This window comes from Zonotrichia leucophrys, chromosome 2 (genome assembly GCF_028769735.1).
Source record: "Zonotrichia leucophrys gambelii isolate GWCS_2022_RI chromosome 2, RI_Zleu_2.0, whole genome shotgun sequence".
Classification (NCBI taxonomy): domain Eukaryota; kingdom Metazoa; phylum Chordata; class Aves; order Passeriformes; family Passerellidae; genus Zonotrichia; species Zonotrichia leucophrys.
In genome coordinates, this window is record NC_088171.1 from 45,549,028 (window position 1) to 45,568,118 (window position 19,091).

Here is a 19,091-nt window from a genome sequence, read left to right on the forward strand (position 1 = left end):
AGCTTCATATGCCTAAAAGCTTTAGAAGTAAAAGTTTACTCTCTGAATAAAAGTTTCTAAAGGAGAACCAGTGGATCACGTTGTCCAGAAAACACAACAGCGTAAGTACAGTAGCTTACTAAATTGCTGCTATTATGGTAGTAATGCTGAACACTGCAGTACAATGATATCTTCCTGGGTTAACAGCTTGGAAGTTATTTGTGTGTCTGTTGTTTCACAGTTTTGTGTGCAAGATGCTCAGATTAATTCTTGTGTTTTCATAGATCATTGCTTTTAAAATTATGTTAATTATCTGGGCAGTCTACCAAAGTCCAGGATTGAAAACTGAATGTGGACAGCATTGTAAAAAGTGGTCTTTAAGGTTTATGAACTGCAGATAATCTATGCACAGGATTTTCAATGACAGCAGATAAAAAAAATTGGGTTACGGAAGGTGAAAAGCAGTATGAGACAATAATCTTCACATTGGGCTAATGGATCCAAAGTTTTAAGTTCTCAATTTATCAAACCAGTCAAGTATATGTTCAGCTTTAAACTGAGGTTTAAGTGGTTTGCTGGACAAAATTCCCATTCAAGGTGTTTCTCCAATGTATTTGCTATTATTAATCAGTCTTAGTATGAAATATCAAGCTGATCCTAAGTTTATTTTGTCAAAATGTGAGTCTTCTGTTTCAAGCATCAAGACCATGAACATTTATTTTTTAAAGTTTCCAAAGCAAGAAGGGTTGTTTGTGTACCTCCAATTCTGACACTTCCTGGGCTCAGTGCAGTTGTGTAAATATGGATGTAGATAGACCATCTGAGATATCTTAGAGTGTCCCACAGGGCCTTAAGCTGCTAGTCCAGAAGCAATGTGAATCTCCCAGGTCCATGTCATATCAGACAGTGTTGTTTCAAAATCCTCACACACTCCAAGCTGTTTCAAATTGTACTTTGTCTACCTGTGTTTAAGCAACTGAATCAAAGCCCTGTTGGATCTACTAGTGAAGGGCAGAAGAGGTGACACTTCAGCTGCCTTCACTTGGGGAATGCAGTATCTTTGTAAACAGCTTTTTTCTTATAGTCTCAGTTCTGGCACCTGCCTGCACGCTCACCCAAGCCAGCTCTTGTAGTGTGCATGCAAGGGGAATCTCCTTCAGTTCTGTCCTTGCCAAAGATTTATTTACTTAGGGAGAAAATGTCCAAGCTATTCTACAGATACAGTTGCAGAAAAGCAGTGAACATTAGTGTAAGCTGCTGGAACAAAATAGTGGGAAAAGAGACTATTTTTTACTACTCTTTTGTCTTCTTTTGTAAACTGCCTCAAGACTGGGAAGTGAAAACTGAGGTCTTTCAGATGTAGGTGGAAGAGTTTCAGGGAAATGCTGCTCCTCAGCTGGAAGATACCTCTGTCACAGCACAGCCAGCAGGGCAGCTGTGGTTTAGTCATTACTTCACAGCAAAACCAGTCAGTTCAGTTTAAACAGGCCTAAGGAAATTAGGGAGATTGCTGAAAGCCTACTGGCTGGTCACTGGAGACTTGTACTATGAAGGGTTTTACTTGTTTGTTTTGGGACAGTGAGTCCAGCACCAAAGAGTAGGAAGTGATTTGGCACAAGACATCAGGTGTTTCTCACATGGGCATCTGACTGTGGCATAAGTGAGGTACAGACTCTTTGGTAACTACTGTCCAAATTGCTACCATGTACACTCCAAAAGTGAAGATAGCTGGCTTTTCATCTTTTTCGTAACACTGCTGCAAAAGTGTTTTTCCATTCCTAGTGACACTTTTTGTGATGGTAGAAATAGTATTTTCCCTCTGATTAATTCTATAAACAATTGTGTGTGATTTGCAATTTCTGTCTCAATGAAGTCTGTTAGTCTAAATCTCATAAGTAAGATTAAATTAGGCATTGCTTTATTTTAAATATTTTAGTAATAAATGTAAAATTGAAATTTTATGCTATTTTAATCTTGGTAGTTTCTTTATCCTTGCGGTTTATCCTAAACTTCCCTGTAAGTCTGAACCTGTATAGTTGTTAACCTCTGTAGCTGTTAATATAATTTTTCTGCCTTTTTATTTAACTGCTTTCCCACTATCTAGGAAAAACAAAAGGCTTTTGATCTTCATTTAAAGCTGCAGTTTTTATCCACTGTATTGCAGCAGGTGAGAAAGCTTTGTTTTGTTTGTGTCTTCTTACATCTCTTATGTAGTAAGAGATGCATTAAGGTGATATTGAGGGTTTCCACATTTATCAATCAACATTCTTAAACTCAAAATGTTTTTTTGGATATATCAGACCTGAAAAATCATATCTTTTGGCCACAATCAATAATCAGTGCAGAAAATTATTTTATAATCACAGTTAACATGTGGAGCAGACTGGCTCCCTTGTTTGGCCTTGTGATGAAAATTTGGTTTTGTCAGTAAAGAAGAACAGAAGACAAAGATAAGGTGTATGAACTTTCTATTCTCATGTACTCACCTATATTAAGAAATTTGGAAGGAAGTTTTACTGACCATAGTGGTCTTCAAAAATCTTTCTAAATTCTCAATTTAAAAAATAATTAAAACCCTTAATTCATTGTACAATTTGTACAGTAAGTAGATATTTTCTCAATTTGCTGCTAGTGACTGTTGCTTATGATTCTTTTAGGCAGAAAGAGGCTTTTATATTCTGTGCTATTTAAATCTCAGCTTATGAGGATCACGAATTAAAAAATATTTTCATTATATTCCCTGAGCAAATATATGCTTATCTTATATTTTAAAATACCTGCTATTTTTAGTATGTCATTCTCTCAGTTGTAAAATAAGAATCACTTTTTTTGTGTTAGAAGTTGATGCTTAATTTAGCAAGACATTTCTCCTCTCATTTTTTTCCTTGCTCTTAATTTTTTCCTGTGAGTTTTAATCATCTTTTAATTATCTTAATTTTATTTAGTAAAATATCAATGGTAACATTAAAGAAAAGGTGTTTTTACAGTTGTGAAATGTCATCAGTATGTGTCCATTGTATATCACAATCCTGTGTGGATTTTAAGATGGAAATATTTTCATTTCCAACTTATCCTATAATATTTGACCTCTTGGAAAATCACTTCCATTCTCATTATTAGAGGCAACTTGTCTCTAGAAATAAGGCATTAAATATTAATAAGCATAACAACTGTAACTATACTAGGACAGTGGATTGAATTAGTAAAATGTAATATTCAGCATTACCTAGCACAGTCAAAAAGAGAGACTTTATTTCTCTGTGTTACACTTTGGAGACTATCAGTAGAATAATAGCTCTCAGCCTGTAAGATAATTTGGCTTTCTTTTTCTAAAGGAGTGCCCATAAATGAAGATATTGATGATAAAGGTCAGGGCAGGTAGTCTTAAACTTGAAGAGAAGAGTAATTCTTTGATATTACAGATTACCATGGTATATTTGTCTGCCATCAAACAGCCAGGCAAAATTTAGCCTTTTTTTTCCCCACAATTTTCATGGTAATGAGTGGTGAGGGCTCACTGTTGGGCCAAAGATCTTTTGAAGGTCAGGGTTGACAGCTGCCACAGATAGTTGGGCATTGACAGCTCTTTTCTTCCCACACTGTGACTTGTGTCCCAGATTTCACTAGCCTGTGAAGGACTTTCATTGGGCTTCTCAGGGCCTTCTCAGAACTCTACAATGAACTCCCATAGGGTGGGGAGATGAAGGAGACAGGTTTGAGGTTTGATTTTGTTTTCACCCAGCTTGAATTCAATCAGGTTACTCTGAAAGGATGAGTTAATCAGTGGCAAAGCAAAACTTATCTTCTCCCCAGCTCCCCTTAACTCCCTATAAATCCCTATAAAAAGAGGGATATTGACTGTGACTCAGTGCACGATATAACGCCTTGACACTGGAGCTAAAAATGATTGCACCACAAGTCATCAAGGATGTGGTCAATACTGCCAGGACTGCTAGTGATGGAAAGGTGTTCTTGCTCTACTTCTTGATCTAGCTGTTGATGTCACTGTTCTCTGTTGAATTGCAGGTCACCTCCTTCCATGATCTTTAAAAAAGCCTAATGATGGCATCGTAGTGGCAGGAGAAAAGAAAACAATAATGGCTGAGTACAATGGGCAGAAAAAAAATAGTGCTAGAGATAGAGAACTGAACTATTTTAAGAGCATCAAAAATAAAAGTCATAATGTTCATGCAAAGGAAAAGATGTGAAAATGTCACAGGCTGCTGAGATGCATACAAACACTTAAAGCTCACCTGCTGTTAGCAGTTTGGGTACTTAATATTGCTTCAGTTTTATCATCCTGTTTTCCTTCTCTTACATGTGCAAGAATGCAAATACTGGTCTATAAGCACTTCCCAGTGTAGGATGCTTGAGTTAAACAACACAGGAAATACTGTCAGCATCAACAGAGAAAGGAAAGGAAAGGAAAGGAAAGGAAAGGAAAGGAAAGGAAAGGAAAGGAAAGGAAAGGAAAGGAAAGGAAAGGAAAAGGAAAGGAAAGGGAAAGGAAAGGAAAGGGAAAGGAAGGAAAGGGAAAGGAAAGGAAAGGAAAGGAAAGAGAAAGGAAAGGAAAGGGAGAGAAGGAAAGGAAAGGAAAAGGAAGAGAAGGAAAGAGAAGAAGGGAAAGGAAAGGAAAAGGAAAGGAAAGGAAAGGAAAGGAAAGGAAAGGAAAGGAAAGGAAAGGAAAGGAAAGGAAAGGAAAGGTGGCTAACAGTCAGCAAGACCACTTTATCTTTAGACCACTGAAACAGAACAGGAATATTTTCCATCTGTAAAGTGGAAAGTATTTGATCTGATATTTCCAAATACCAGTTTTTCAAGATATTTGTTATATTCAGTGCAAACATGTATGTATGCTTGCATACACACACATTTTTAGCATTTCATTGGTTTTAAGACTCAACCACAAAGAACTCAGAGAAATCAAGAATATTCTTTTGACTGTGTTCTTAACATTTGGCGACCATGGGTGTTAATTATCATAAAAAAGATAAATGCATGTTTTCCTCATTCCGTTAGATGCTTAGTCTCACATTTAATAAAAAAAATAAAGATTCTTATAACTCTTAGAAACATTCATACTTGGTCTGCTGCATGGATTTGATTTGGGAGTGGTGGGGTTAATTCAGAAGTAGGGTAGCACAGCTGAAATCCAAATGCATCCCAGAGTTTCAAGAAGAATGGTTGCACTTAGCTTTCCTGTGCTGGATATTTGTACCAGAGATTGCTTTCTACATCTACCAGATCCATATTAGTTCTCTGACTTGCTTGACAAGACAACATTCTGTGTCATGGCATGACAGCTGTACCTGTGAGTCACTTAGAGGTGTAAGCAATGACCTGTCCTGCAAGGGCAAGATAAATCAGATAACCAAGAGGTGTTTGGAGCAATTTGAAATCCACCTACCAGGATGATCTTGATGTTTCTGTGTCTGTGAATTTCAGGTGATTTTTATATGGTCTTGTAAATGCTCAGTTTGACATGGGTGGTCAGGGAAGGGAGAGATTTGTGAAGTACTAAAACCCTGCAATTCTTTTATTTTTTTTTTTAATTTATTTTGGGTTTTTCCCATTATACATGTTAAATAATTGTATCTAGTGTACCTTACTATATTTGCAAACTGACCATTTTGGAACATGATCTGTTTTAACAGCTTTGGATAGTTGCTCAAAAGGAGGGTAAAACATACAGAAAATCATTAACTGAGTATCCAGCTTTTTACAAATCACATTTCTGCACCTATGGAGGATTAGAGTGGACATTTGGAAGCATTTTTTCACTGTGAGGTTGCTCAAACATTGGCTTCCTAGAGAGGTGGTTAGTGCCCAACCCTGTCAGTGTCTAAGAAACATTTGGACAATGTCCTTTAAGGACATGCTTGAACTTTTGGTCAGCCCTGAACTAGTCAGGTAGCTGGACTAAGTGAGCATTCATCACCTTCCAAAAGAAAAGTTATTCTATTCTATTCTATTCTATTCTATTCTATTCTATTCTATTCTATTCTATTCTATTCTATTCTATTCTTTCCTGTTAAACTACTTTTCCCCTATCCATTACCTATTAAGAAGCTAGGGTATTTTTCACTCAAAGTCTTGATTTCACAAAGGTATCTATCACAGACAACTTTACCTGGAAAACAGAAAAAATATTTTATAGGAATTGGTCTGTGAAAAATGGCAATAGGGATTATCATATTGTGGTATAAAAATAACTTTTTCTAATTTAATTCAATCTTTTTTTTGAAATTGATCATTAACTACAAAGGATAATAAAAAATTTAAGAAATAATGAACACTAAAGTGAGGCTACAGTTCTTGAAATGGAAAACATACATCATTGAATATGATGAAGAATATACAGTGTCTGGCCTTCTCCCTTTTTTGTTCACTACTCACAGAATATAAGAACTAGGTACTTGTAGAAGTAAATAATACAAGAAAGTAGCATTGATTTTTCTCTTCTTTCCTATAAAATTATTGATCTGATTTTAACCTAATGGGCACTTGTGAAAATAAATGGAGTAAAACCAGTAGGCTTTTCATGGGGTTCAAGTATTTGTTCTCAGTAAGAGTCCCAGGCCTGCTTGTTTGGGGCTCTGTTGGCTGTCCTAACAAGCTAAAGATGGAGCGCTGTAGCATACTGTACTTGCTTTGTTCTTCTTCTCTTTAATCTCTCACTCTAATTATTTCTTGTAATTCAGATGAGTAATAGTGCTAAAGATGCCTTAATGTATTGATACACAACAATTGAGCATGTACTGCTAAAAACGTAGCTTTTCAGTAGAAGTCTTACCTAGGATAAGAATGGACTGCTGATTAAAAGAAAGAAATAATGAAAGTAGGTTTCCAATTTACCCCATCAGAAATTGTGGGAATTAAAAGAACATTATTTCTCCTGTATCCTGCCTATAGACATTTTTAATGAGTTATACTCTCTAGTACCATAGAATTTACTGTATAGAATCCAAAGACTGTCCATTTCCTCAGTACTGGTCTGCAGATACTTTGTTTGTGAGAAAATTTAAAGACAGGTGAGCCCCTAATTCACATGCATAAATATTTGCAGGTTTGAGGAATTAATTAAATTTTGGTTTAAATTTTTCCACACTTTCTTTTAGGAAAAGCAGCTGTAAAGGTATTGCACATATATTCAGTGACAGTAATTTTATTGGCTTCAACAAGCTTTGGCTCAGTCTCCAAGCTGTATAGTTTGGATGTTGAGCCTGGTGCTTGAAGGTACATCTGGTGAAATTTTTTTCCTTCATCAGAGGAAGGTCCTGAAGCTTAAAGCTATGTGAGAATCATAAGAATCAGGACAGTTAATTACAAATTACAAGTAAGGAACATTGATAAAAAGGTTTTCAGCTCTTTTTAAAAAATCTATAAAACTGCATGCTTTTCCTTGGTATTTGATATAATTTATTCCATATTAAAAAATAGGTAAATTGAAATTTAAAAAAAAAAGTAAAAGGATACAAGTGTTTGCACAACTATAGTCAATCTTTGTTTATTTGGGATGATCATTTAGTTCATAGTAATCATTTTAGTAAAATGCTATCCTTACAGGGCTGCTGAAGATTGCTTTTCCATGTTTGCATCCACAATGAAATGGCTCTTGTGGATACAGACATAGATGATCGCATATCTCTTTGCCAGTATCCAAAAAGGAAAATTGTGTTTTAAACATGTTTAAAACACTTTTGCAAAACCAGCTTTATGTAGCTCGTGTAGAGTTTAAAGCTGGATCTTGTGTGCTCCTTTGGGATAAGATTTGGATCATCCCTCCAGTAGAATTCTGTTGTAGAAGAATTGCATGTGTATGTTACTTTGCATGCTGTAGCACTGTGGGTATGTGAGAAAGGGAAAGAGGAAAAGGCAAAACAATTCCAGTGGTTCTTGTGTCTGTTTGCAGCAGAGAGCCATGGATATGAAGCTGTGGCTAGTAGAAGGAGATTTATATCTTACCCCTCTGTGCTAATTTAATGCTGTTGTTTTCTCTGTCTGTTCTTGTAACAAAACAGAAGTACTCTGCTGTCTCTCTCTGCAACATATCTACAGAAGTCCTGAAAGTCATCAATGCCACTGAAGAGCTGATAGCAGAATCCACTGATCCCTGCGACTTCCCAGACGACATTCAGGACAGAGGGAGAGGAGCCCTCCCACTGGGCACAGATCCTGTCAGACTCGATGAGCAGCTCACCACGCTGGAAGAAAATGTAAGGAGATGAATCAGTATGTGAAAGAGTCACATGTGTGTGTGAGTGCACCTGTTTGTGTGCACCAACTGGAAAGGGAAAGCACACGGGGCAGCATCAGTGGATGTTCAAAATTAATTTGGGGTTTTTAAACAAATACACCAATAGAAAAAAAATGGTGTTTCAACAGTGCTTAAAACTGTGTCAGTGGGGGGTTTTTAATATGTACTCTAAATATAGAGGGGAGGAGGAATTGGATGCTTTGGGGTTTAGAAGCTCTATCTCAAAAGCTCATTTATGCCCTCCACACCTCTATGGCAGTGTGGCTATGCCACACCTGGCTGCAACCACACATCTCCCAGTCTCAGCACCACCTCATCACTCCAAGGACAGGTGGAAAAAGCATTATTTCTCCAGTCACACAGAGAAGTGGAAAAGCTCTTCCTCCCCCCCTACATCTCCAGCACACCGTGCTGAACACCCTGGAAGCTGGAGCTGCCTCCTGTACTGCTAGAAAGAGCAGGCTGGAGAATCTTAATTAAACAAACATTTGTTTGGTGACATCCAAATCATCCATCCTTTTTCATGAATACCTGTCATCTGCAGGGGAAAGTACAGTGCTGAATCATGGAAGGAAGTCACTATTCATTCACAAAAATTTGTGAATCCAATTAATGGAGTTGGTAGACTTTTAACTTTCTCTTCTTCCCACATTTAAGTGCTCTTTCCCTTCATTAGGAACTCTTAAAATCTCATAGGAATCTGCACTGTCCCACTGTATCATCTTGATCAGTTCAAGAAAATAAATCCTGGTTTTCTTTAGCCCCAAGAAAATTTTCAGACAGAATCTCCTCTTAGAGGATAAAATCACTTTCCTTCACTGAAACACATTTCCACAGCAGCCCCAGACTAAGGACTGGGTGGAAGATACTCTATGGCACTAAAAGCCAGTCCTGCAATTGGACTCTCTCTCATGAAATAGTAAAGTATCCTAAACATCCAAACACCACAGAATTCGTCTGGTAGGGGAGTGAATATAGAATAAAAATCCAGGTGCATGCTGGACCACATCTTCAGAAGAACTAAGAAATTCTGCAGGACAAAGAGCAGTTTGGGGAAATCTGCTAATCTGCTCCCACTTTTTTTTTTTTTTTTCCCCTGTCGAGAACTGTTTTGTAAACTATCTAAGGTGCATGGGTTTTTTTCCCAATTGCACTTTGATTATCCCTCCCAGCAATGTGGAGCTTTGGCATCTGTGGTGCTGTGGCCTCAAATCATTCATTTGGGCCAAGCATTTCTGACTGAGCAGACACTGGACACAGAGGCAGAGCATTTCTTGCTTTGGCTTTGCCCTTGCTGCAGCATCTCTGCTTTAGCTTCTCCCATTTCTCTGCAGAATTCACAAGGTATCCAGGACAGCCTTGCTGTGTCCCCACAGAACATCTTTCTCTGTCCCACACAGGACATGAAGTAGATGACAAAAACTTGACAGTTTGAAGGTTTCACCATTACACTCCATGGTAAAGAGCCTTTAGAAATCCAGGAAGCCATAACTTTTCCCATTGCAGCTGGGGCCATATCTACATGAACCACATCCTCTTTGCAGCAACTTCTGCAAGGGGATCTGGGTGTTTATAAACACTTTGTTCATTTTTGCTCTCCCTAGCCTTTTGAAGACTGTGCATGCAACAATGTGGAGAATGTAGAATCTGTACCAGCAAAAGGTTGGGGTTTTGTGGAAGTTGCGCATACTTAAATGACAGTAAAACAAGTTTCCACAATCTAAATATGAAGGTATGAATAAGGGCATCATTTAGGGTAGACCTGCAAGGCCACCGTTGCTGTTTGGAGTGTAACAATTGTCCAGGTGAAGGGAACATTCTTTAGAAAAATATTTTCTTTAGCTCCAGCTGGAAAATGTTCATTAGCATTTCAAAAATGTAGGGGCTGATTGAGTTACAGAAACACTGATGACCTTTCTTTCCCACATTTTTTCTATCAGTCCCATTTTCTTTAGATTTTCTTCCCCTTCTTGAAAATAACATCTTACTGTGCGGAGATTTTTGCCACAGCACTTAAAATGCATCTTTTCTTTAACTTCCTAAAGATGCTGCTGTTCAAAATGTTTCATTTCTTCTTTCTTTAAGCTTTTAGATGTGACAGGGAAATCTAAAAAAATTGTCTTTAATCTGAACTGGCTGTGCTATGTAATACTTAAAAGATGTATAATTTAAATGAACAGTAAGAATAATTAAACCCCACAAAAACAGGAGCATTTCTATTTAAATCATCATGTTAACTTTATGGACCGCCTGTGTCCCCAGGTACTTCAGCAAAAATTTTACATCAAATCACTTATTTCTTTTCTTCTTCTCTTCTTTTCAAAGATTTCATGCCTGCAGTTAGTAAGTGTTCTTACAATATGTGGTTTGTACAGATGTAGTGATTTTGTTTCTTAGCAAAGTCACATGCATGAAAAAAGCCTATCTACAACTGACACAAAGAAAAAAGAAAACTATTTCAAGCAATTAAGAAACAATAATGAAATAGAAAAGGAATAAAAAGTAAAAAATTTCAGTCTGGTCATTCTCTACCATTTTGATCCATAAAGTCACAGCATTATGATAAATTATTTGAATATCTCTTATGTCAAAGGACTGAATGATCCAGGAATTGTGGGAAGACGCAATGACTGGAGTAGAAGATGTATGAAATGAAGGTATTAGCTCAAAGATCTGCTTCAGATCCTGTTTGCTTGCCCTTTGTACCCCGAAGTCAGCCACAGCCATGCTTAATTCATGCTAGGTTTGTAACAACCTGGTCTTTACTACTATTGCAATGGGGGAAATCAGAAGATGTATTTCATTTCCACTGTGCTCAGAGCCTCATGGAAACAAGTCTCTTGGCTAAGGAGTAAATGGGCAGAAAGAGCAGTATTTTCATGTGGTTCTACACAATTTTAAGCTCAGATGTCAAAAGTTAATGCTTGAAAATTACCCTCTTCTATACACCAGTGACCTCCATGTACCTTAGGGGGTTTGTGGAATAAAAGAAACTATAAAACACAGTGTATGACTAATTACTGCTCTGAAGGGCTGAATGGGAAATGAAACCTTTAGCTGTAGTTATAGATACCAGAGGTGGGCCTAAATTGTAAGTTTTTCATTTTTAGGGAAGAACTGTGAATTACAAAGTCAATAATTCTCTCTTATGTGGCCCAAATAAGCCTGTTGATCCTCCACAGATTCACTCAAAGGCCAAGGAGGTGGGAAGGTTTTGCCTGCTGCCTGTTTGTGTGAGAGCAGGATGGGATGGAAAATCGTCATACATATAAGCACATTTACTCCATAGGAAGTTAATAACTATTTGCTGCTGAACAGTTATTCCTGCAGTTTTTACTGCGAGAAGGCATCAAGTGGGTTAAAGAAACACAGCTGTATATGAGGTGTGATCTGTTGCCTTCCCTTTGTAGACTTAGGGTATTATGTGATTGAATGTCAATAGTAAAAAAGCAAACTTTTCAACTTTTTTCTTCACTAATCAATCTGGAACAAATCTGGTTTGGAATACCATTGTATCTCCTATGAAATCTGGAATGCAGCCACCTCATTCTTCCCTTCTCTTTGTGGATGTGTGTTTTTCAGATTATTTCCCCATGACTTTCCTCTGCCAGGTAAATCTCCCTGTGGTGGGCTAGCAAGCAGGGAAGTTTGCAGGCATGATGGAAAATGCAGTCTGGTCAAACCTGCATGCCCACAAACCAGGAATCACTGACACCTGTCCCCACCTTGGCCCTGCAGGTGTACCTGACAGCCAGCACGGTGTATGGGCTGGAGGGGCAGCTGAACAACCTGGAGGACGCTGCACGCAAGATCAACAGCGTTACTGAGGAATCTGAGCTGGCCGATCTGGAGGATCAGGTGGCCACAGCAGCTGCCCAGGTTCATCATGCAGAGCTTCAGGTGAGGACAGCAGCTCCTCTCCATCTGCAGGTTTCACACTGCCTTGCCTAACACCACCTCAGTGTATGCACTTTGAATATTCTTCTGTACTGCCATAGTCTGGTGATCAAAGGATGCATCACAAGCTGAGCGGAGTGTTAACTGAGCTGTGTAACTCAGCCCAGCCAGATGTACTGTATCTCTTTATTTCTTCCCTCAGCTTGCTTTTGGACATGGCACTGCAGAGCCTCTTACTGCAGTACTAATGCTGGACTGCTCCTTGCTGCCAGGCAGCTCCCATGGTGCGATATGCCATGTGCGTGGCCCCGGTCAGACAGTAAATAGAGTCTGAGGCAGTTTGTCTAATCAGCACTTTCCAAAAGATGCCACTGTTGGCAGCTTTCTACCAGCAAAGGCCAACAGCAGCCACAGGCTGAGCCAAGGACAGAGCCTAGGGCTTGCATGCCTGCCATGGGATTTAGGTGTTAAGCAGCACACATCCCAGCCAAAGGCAAGAACTCTTGTGCATGGTGATCTAGCACCACTCTAGCAGGCTCCAGAAAGTCTGGGGCTCAGAACACATTGCAATCTGGTGCTAAAAGCTGAACAAGATAATGCTGCCAGTCCTCAAAGGGCTGACACTGCTTGCATCTCACTGCCCAGTCTGTAGCCAGCAAGATGCCCTGACCTGACTCTGTCAGGGTTTAATGGGAAGCACCTGGTGATTTTACTTAGTGGAAGCATGCTCAACTCAGGACTGAGCAAAGATCTGAGAGCCTGACATGTCTCTGATGTCAGAAGTGCTTGGCAAACTGGCAGTGGTGTTTTTTTGGCTTTGGTCACTATTTTAGGGTAAATCTGTTAATAGGGGTGAGAGAGAGGAGGAGAGAGGCCTAAACTATGCAAAGAGGCCAATGGAAGATCTGCAGAGTGAAGCCAACTGTGGCTTCTGGAGTCATTGTGAATCAGCTGTTGGGTTATATGTCTGACTTCTCTGACTCTTCTTTCTCTTTTGTCAATACTTGTCTCCACTACTCTCAATATCAGACTACTTTTCCCTGGCAATTTGTTTACCATTCAGTATTTTTATATAGTGTATGCCTGCCTTTATGCATGCTTGTGTTTAATATGCATATACATTTGAACTATAAATATTTAAGAGCAAATGTTTAGATTTTGTGACAGAGGATGTACTTTGCACGTGTATGAAATTAATTTTGAGTTAGGAAATGTGTCCCACAAAGTCATTGTTTGAATGTAGCTCTTTAAAAACACATCTTGAATGAATTTGGGATTATGCAGCTAAAGGTAATCGGGAGATAGCAGATGCAGGTTTTCTCTCCTCCTTTCTTTTTTCCTCAAGAGGAGTAAAATGCCTCTTCCTTGGAGTCACAAGGTAGGTTGGATTGTTCTTTTACTCCATCTTTACTAACAAATTATGTCCCTTTTAATGTCAGGACTAAAGAATGCAGGAAAGTGTCAGAATTGCTGAAGAAGTTAGCCATCTGTTTATATTTTCTTATTAAAGAGGATTTTACTGGGGGAGGGTTATTATTTCAGTAGTGGCATCCACAGTAATTTTAAAACTTCTTTTCCCCCCTCCCCATCTGTCTGTCTCTCTCTTTTATTTTCTTTGAAGATTTCAGATATTGAGAGCAGAATATCAGCTCTCACTGTTGCAGGCTTGAACGTGGCTCCCTGTGTTCGCCTGACAAGGAAACGGGATCAAAAGCAAACAAACCAGGTGCCAGAACATTATGTAGTATTCAAAAAATACATTGGGGAAATCTTGCCTCTTTCTCTATAATGGAATTGAGTAATGCGTGTATGTTGTTTACAGATGCATACAATAGACACATCAAGACAGCAGAGGAGAAAACTTCCAGCTCCACCAATAAAAGGTGCGCCTCAAGTGTTCTGTAAATGAGAGGGGCTCTCTTTGTAAAATTCAATAGAATGTACAGGTCAGCAAAGTAGGGAAAAGTTCAAGTCACGAAATGAGCAGAGAAAGCCTAATAGACTGGCCCATCCTCCTCATTTTCCATGTACTTGCATTTTATAAAATACCCCTTTGTCACATTTAAAAACATCACCACTTTCTCTTCAATGAAAGTTGTGACAGTGACAAGTAAACAAGAGCAGAGGCAGAAGGCTGGAAAAAGCAAATGAGGAATGCTGAATACTTGCCCTGCAAGAGGGGGGCTGCTGCTGCAGCATGGCTGGGCACCCCACAGCATGGCTGCCACCCTCCACAACACACCACTTCCTTAAAGTCTGTATTTGCTGATTTCAGTCTGTATTAATGGCTCAGCAATATTCCTGGTATGTCAGAGGATGGCTGCGAAATGTCTTTATAAAATCAAGTGACTTTTTTCTTTCATGATTTTTTGTGGATTTTGGCCGTTTTTTGGGGGGTTTTTAACTCTGCAGTGCATTATCTCTGAAAATTCTAGGGTTTTGTTCACTGCACTATTCTTTTGTAATTCCACTGGTTGACATGGCCTCAAGCTTTAATTTATCTGGAGTACCACAGCCTGCTGGTTTTAATTTAAATTAAATCCAACTTTTCTCATACATCTTAGGGGAAGTTTTATCTCTCTAGAAACTGTGACTCTTCAGAAGTATTTTTATATCTGCTTCAATCTCTTATGTGAAAAATCTCCCCTTTTGTGTTTTTCCCAGGTGAAAAAATAGATGGCTCTCCAGTTACCACTGTTAGAACGTTTAACAGAAACTTCATGCTTCAAGGATCTCTAACACAAAGAACTAAAGAAAGGAAAAGCACTGCCAAGGACTTAATGGTAAACAAATATTTTTAAAACTCTGTTAAAGATCATTCAAATAGAGAGATAGCAGTATCTGTGTAGGCAGCTGTATTTCAGTACCTTCAGAAATCTTCTCTTGATAGTTTGAGGAAAAAAATAGTAGAGACTGCTGAGGCAACTCTTGAACAAATATGACTAGTGTCCCGGAAGACATCTGACTATATACTATAGAATAGCAGCTCCTCAATGTCAGCTTGTGAAAATGTTGCCTGGCTGCCAGGTCTCCAGGAACGTGCTACCCATATTTTTTAAAGAATAAATAAATTAGTTATGCCCTGCATTTCCGACTTCTGAACCAGAGCCTCACAGAACCAGCTGTGCATTGTAACTTGGCAGGTGAGATTCACCTTGAATTTCACTAATTGCTGAGAAATGTTCAGAGGTTATTTAAGTTGAATTTAAGGGGTAGACAGGTCACACATTGGCTCTGCAGGGTTTGAACAAAGAGGCTTCACTCAGGACACACAGGACAGCTGTCAGTCATTTCTTCTCCAGCAGCCATAGAGAGATAAGGGAAAAAGCTGACTGTCCCAAAGCAGTCTGCCACAGGACATGTGGGAAATATGTGAGGAGGTGAGAAGGGAAAGGACCCAGCTGTGTTCTTCAGCAGGTTTGTTTAGTTCTTCACTCATGGTTTTCTTCTTTCCTGTCCCTCTCCGTTCTAGGAACCTGCTATAGGATCTGCTGTGATGTACTAAATGTACTCTTCCCTACTGCCAATAACACACTGCCTAAGGCTGTACACTAGAGTGCCTTTTCTTAACAGCCATTGTGTATGTCCAGCTGAAAACGGACCCTCAAGAACCCACAGAGCCTCAGTTATAGGGCTTCATTTGGATACCTCACTGAGAAAGCTGTCCAAGTCTTCAGCATTGTGGTCCGCTACAGGAAACTCTGCCTTAAAGTTCTCAGAGGACTCTAGACAGGATGCTATGTTTCAAAAGCAAGGCTCCACATTTTAAGATGCACTTTTCTCCCTATCGATTGTACTAAAGTATGTAGTCTTTAAACTGCAGTATGTTTTTGTACACTCAATCAGTCATAATTATAGGCCAATTAATCTGCCAAAGCAGACCTGTGATCCATGTTTGCTGGCCTCTTACTATTCATGTGGGCATCTGTCTTGTTGAGCAATAAGAACAACTCTGTGCAGTGTGTGCTGCTTTTCAGCTGCGTGGAGGGAGAGGAGAATTTGTGTACCTCACTCTGCTCCCAGGGAGTCAGTGGAAGTCTTGGGAGGATTGGTAGGAGGAGGAAGAATTCTCTGTTCTCTGAGAGTACATCTTGCAGATATAATGTTCCGGCTCCAGAGCTAGGGATATTGCTCTAGGCAGCAGGGGTGTCATGCTGAACCAGGAACTGGTGTCTACACATGTGGAGCAGATGTCTGCTGAATTGGAATCCCAGTGTCTGGAAACAACAGAACACTGTTAAAGAAAACCAACACCTTCATATGTCTTGTTCTTGGCAGCATTGTCCACTTGGTGGTGGCCAACCATGCTGCAGTTCAGAATAAATTGTGTCCAAACCTTTAAGATTGGAAAAAAGAGGTGAAAGTGTTGGGGATCTCTGCTGACTGACTGGTGGTTGAGGGGTGGCTGCAGCTTGCAAGAGATTCCTTTCTGATGTTTACTGGTGTTTCTGAGAAGGAGGCAAATGTAGCCCAGACATCAGCTCCTATACTAATCTGGAGCCACCAGAGAGTAGCTGGGGCCTTTGCTGGTGCCAATGGACCCCACTGTTACTGGACCACTCTGAATTGGATTGTGAATAGTAATATTCTTTCTTTCATTTCTTGAGACCCTTAACAGGCGAGTCAAACTAGAAGGCCATTTGGCAGATGCCCAGGAGGGAGGATGCTGTTTACAGGGTGTCTCTCTCACCCTTTTGTGGGAGAACATTGCAAATCTGTGCATTTTTTTGCTCTGAAGAATACAAAGAAGGTAGTCAGAGGAGGTGATAAGCCAGTGAATCCCTTACCTTCCACACCAGTTGCAGAGCAGGTACCCAGGTGCAGATGGGGTTGATGTGAAATGTGCTAAGAAGGAAAGCATGGGCTGGCAAGTTCCCCTCAGCATTAAGGACTGCTGAGCTCTCCCAGGAGCTGTGGGTGCCAGGAAGGAGGAGAGTTCCTTCATTCCCACAAGCAGAGCGCCACGTGTTACCTGCCATGCAGCAGGAAGGCAGTTCCCTGGGACACCAGGCCATGAAATGTCTGTGGCTGGGCAAATTCCTGCAAAACTGGGCAAATTTCCTGACTAGGCTGGATTTAGGGCGGTGAGTGGGGAAAACAAGTAATGGCTGGATGGGTTGATTGGAAAGACGATGCCAGTTGCAAATCTGCCATCCACATTTGACATCTAGCTTGTCAGTACTCTGATGTCCAGCTGCATGTGAGGAACCCTTGGAATAAATACAACCATCTTCCCACTTAAAATACATAAGTGTGACTCCATTCCTTCAAGGAATTTTCATCTGCCCAAGATCTGACCCAATGTCTTCATTCTGGGTGAAATTAGGCCTTCTTTTACTCTCACACAATACTAGTTCTCTGAAATTGGTTTGCACAGATGTGAGGGAAGAATTTGGCCCACTCTGTTTAATATATAAATATATATATAAAACAAATAGATTTTATTTATATATGCAATCCAGAAAAGGAAATTAAACAGAGTAGGATGCCTAGTAATTTTTTTGTTTTTCAGTCTCCTCCTCCATTCACTGTTCTTGTGTATGTATACAATACATTCCCAGGTTCTGGTTTATGCAGGTATGCGTGTTATGAAATGTCATTAATGGTGGTTGGTCTGCATATTCGTCTAATAAATAATAACTAATATTGTGTATGTAATATCAATACAGAAATGACTAATTTTAATAGAATAACTCTCTGGCTTTTGTTCTGTTAGTGTGATTTAAACAAGCCAACAAAGTTTGGAGTAGGTTGTTTTCCTTAAGAGGCATGAAAAGCAACTATTATCGTGTTACAATGTTAAAATATTCAGTCTTCTTTGACAGACAAATGTGTACTGTGTAGGCATTGCAAAAAAAAAAAAAAAACTTAAAAAAAAATCCTGCTCTAAGCATTTGAATTTTTACAAATGTTTATCGTGCCAAATACGTGCAAAGATATAATTTACTGTTTTAAAAAAATCATAAAAGCATATGTTATAGCACACAAAGAATTATTTTGTCATCAGGTGATTTCAATCTTTAGTGTTAATATTTATATTTAGATTAATTTTTATAAACGAAAATATTTTAATGGGTAAAATGAAGACTATATGACCTATTTGATTAAGTCTGAGTGAATATTAAGCTTGCCTTGTTGTTGTTATCTGCATACTCACCAAGAATTATTGTCAAGAGAAATTATAAAAGAGTAAAAGCGATTTATGAAAAGAATGCCTTTTCAACGACTTGATTCATAAAGAAAAACAAAAATTTCTTCTCTGTTGTTTGGATTTATGTGCACTTTGGCCTGGAAGCATGCAGAACCCACAGCCACATACATGACACCGTCACAGCCAAGACACAGGCATCTCCACAGGGGTGCCGGGTTTTGCCGAGAGCAAGGGCACACGCTCAGTTCACACCTCCTCCTCCTCCTCCTCTAGGGCTGGGGTGGGAGGAATCCTGCTAGAAACATGTGCTGGTGAGTCTTCTCCAAACCATCGAGTCTGTTGGCTGAAATACCATCTCAAGCAGTTTCTCAGGCAGAATTTCTTGTTCTCTCTCTGGGATTGCTACAAAAACTGAGCAAGAACCCTGCCAATAATCTTGGTCTCGCACTTCCAAAGTTCCTTGCAATGAATATGGATCAAAATATTTATCAGCATATCTTCTCCACTGTGAAAGCATTCAGTAAAATTGGTGTGTTTTAAGTAATAGTTTGGGTCAGCAGCTTTGTTGTATTATTAATGAAAGTAACTCCCTTATTATAATAAAAACCCGTCCTTTCCTGACAGGCCATTTTCAAAAAGAGAAAGAAGGGTTAAAATGTCTGCAATGGTTAATTCAGCCATTATTCAGTTCTAGCAGTAATTCTCACAAAGCACAACTAGAAGTGGAAGTCCATTCAACTTCATCCTTTGCAGAATGATTCATGGCCTGGATTTAACCATCAGTTATTACCTAAATTGTAAACTGTC

At 39.2% G+C, this 19,091-nt stretch overlaps 1 protein-coding gene across 8 annotated transcripts in view; it reads left to right on the forward strand.

The window, feature by feature from the left end:
• The window catches only part of MYRIP (myosin VIIA and Rab interacting protein), a 205,549-nt gene extending 187,210 nt beyond the window's left edge, over positions 1-18,339 (forward strand). For 5 of the 8 annotated variants that reach the window (XM_064704820.1, XM_064704825.1, XM_064704821.1 and 2 more), the window contains 7 exons: positions 2,084-2,146; positions 8,001-8,195; positions 11,975-12,136; positions 13,755-13,859; positions 13,956-14,016; positions 14,798-14,916; positions 15,606-18,339. In XM_064704820.1, the coding sequence (XP_064560890.1) occupies positions 2,084-2,146; positions 8,001-8,195; positions 11,975-12,136; positions 13,755-13,859; positions 13,956-14,016; positions 14,798-14,916; positions 15,606-15,638 (738 nt within the window). In that variant the 3' untranslated portion in view covers positions 15,639-18,339. The remainder of the gene's footprint in view (positions 1-2,083; positions 2,147-8,000; positions 8,196-11,974; positions 12,137-13,754; positions 13,860-13,955; positions 14,017-14,797; positions 14,917-15,605) is intronic. The other 3 variants (XM_064704822.1, XM_064704828.1, XM_064704827.1) reach the window with 2 other exon arrangements.
• Positions 18,340-19,091: the final 752 nt, after the last annotated feature.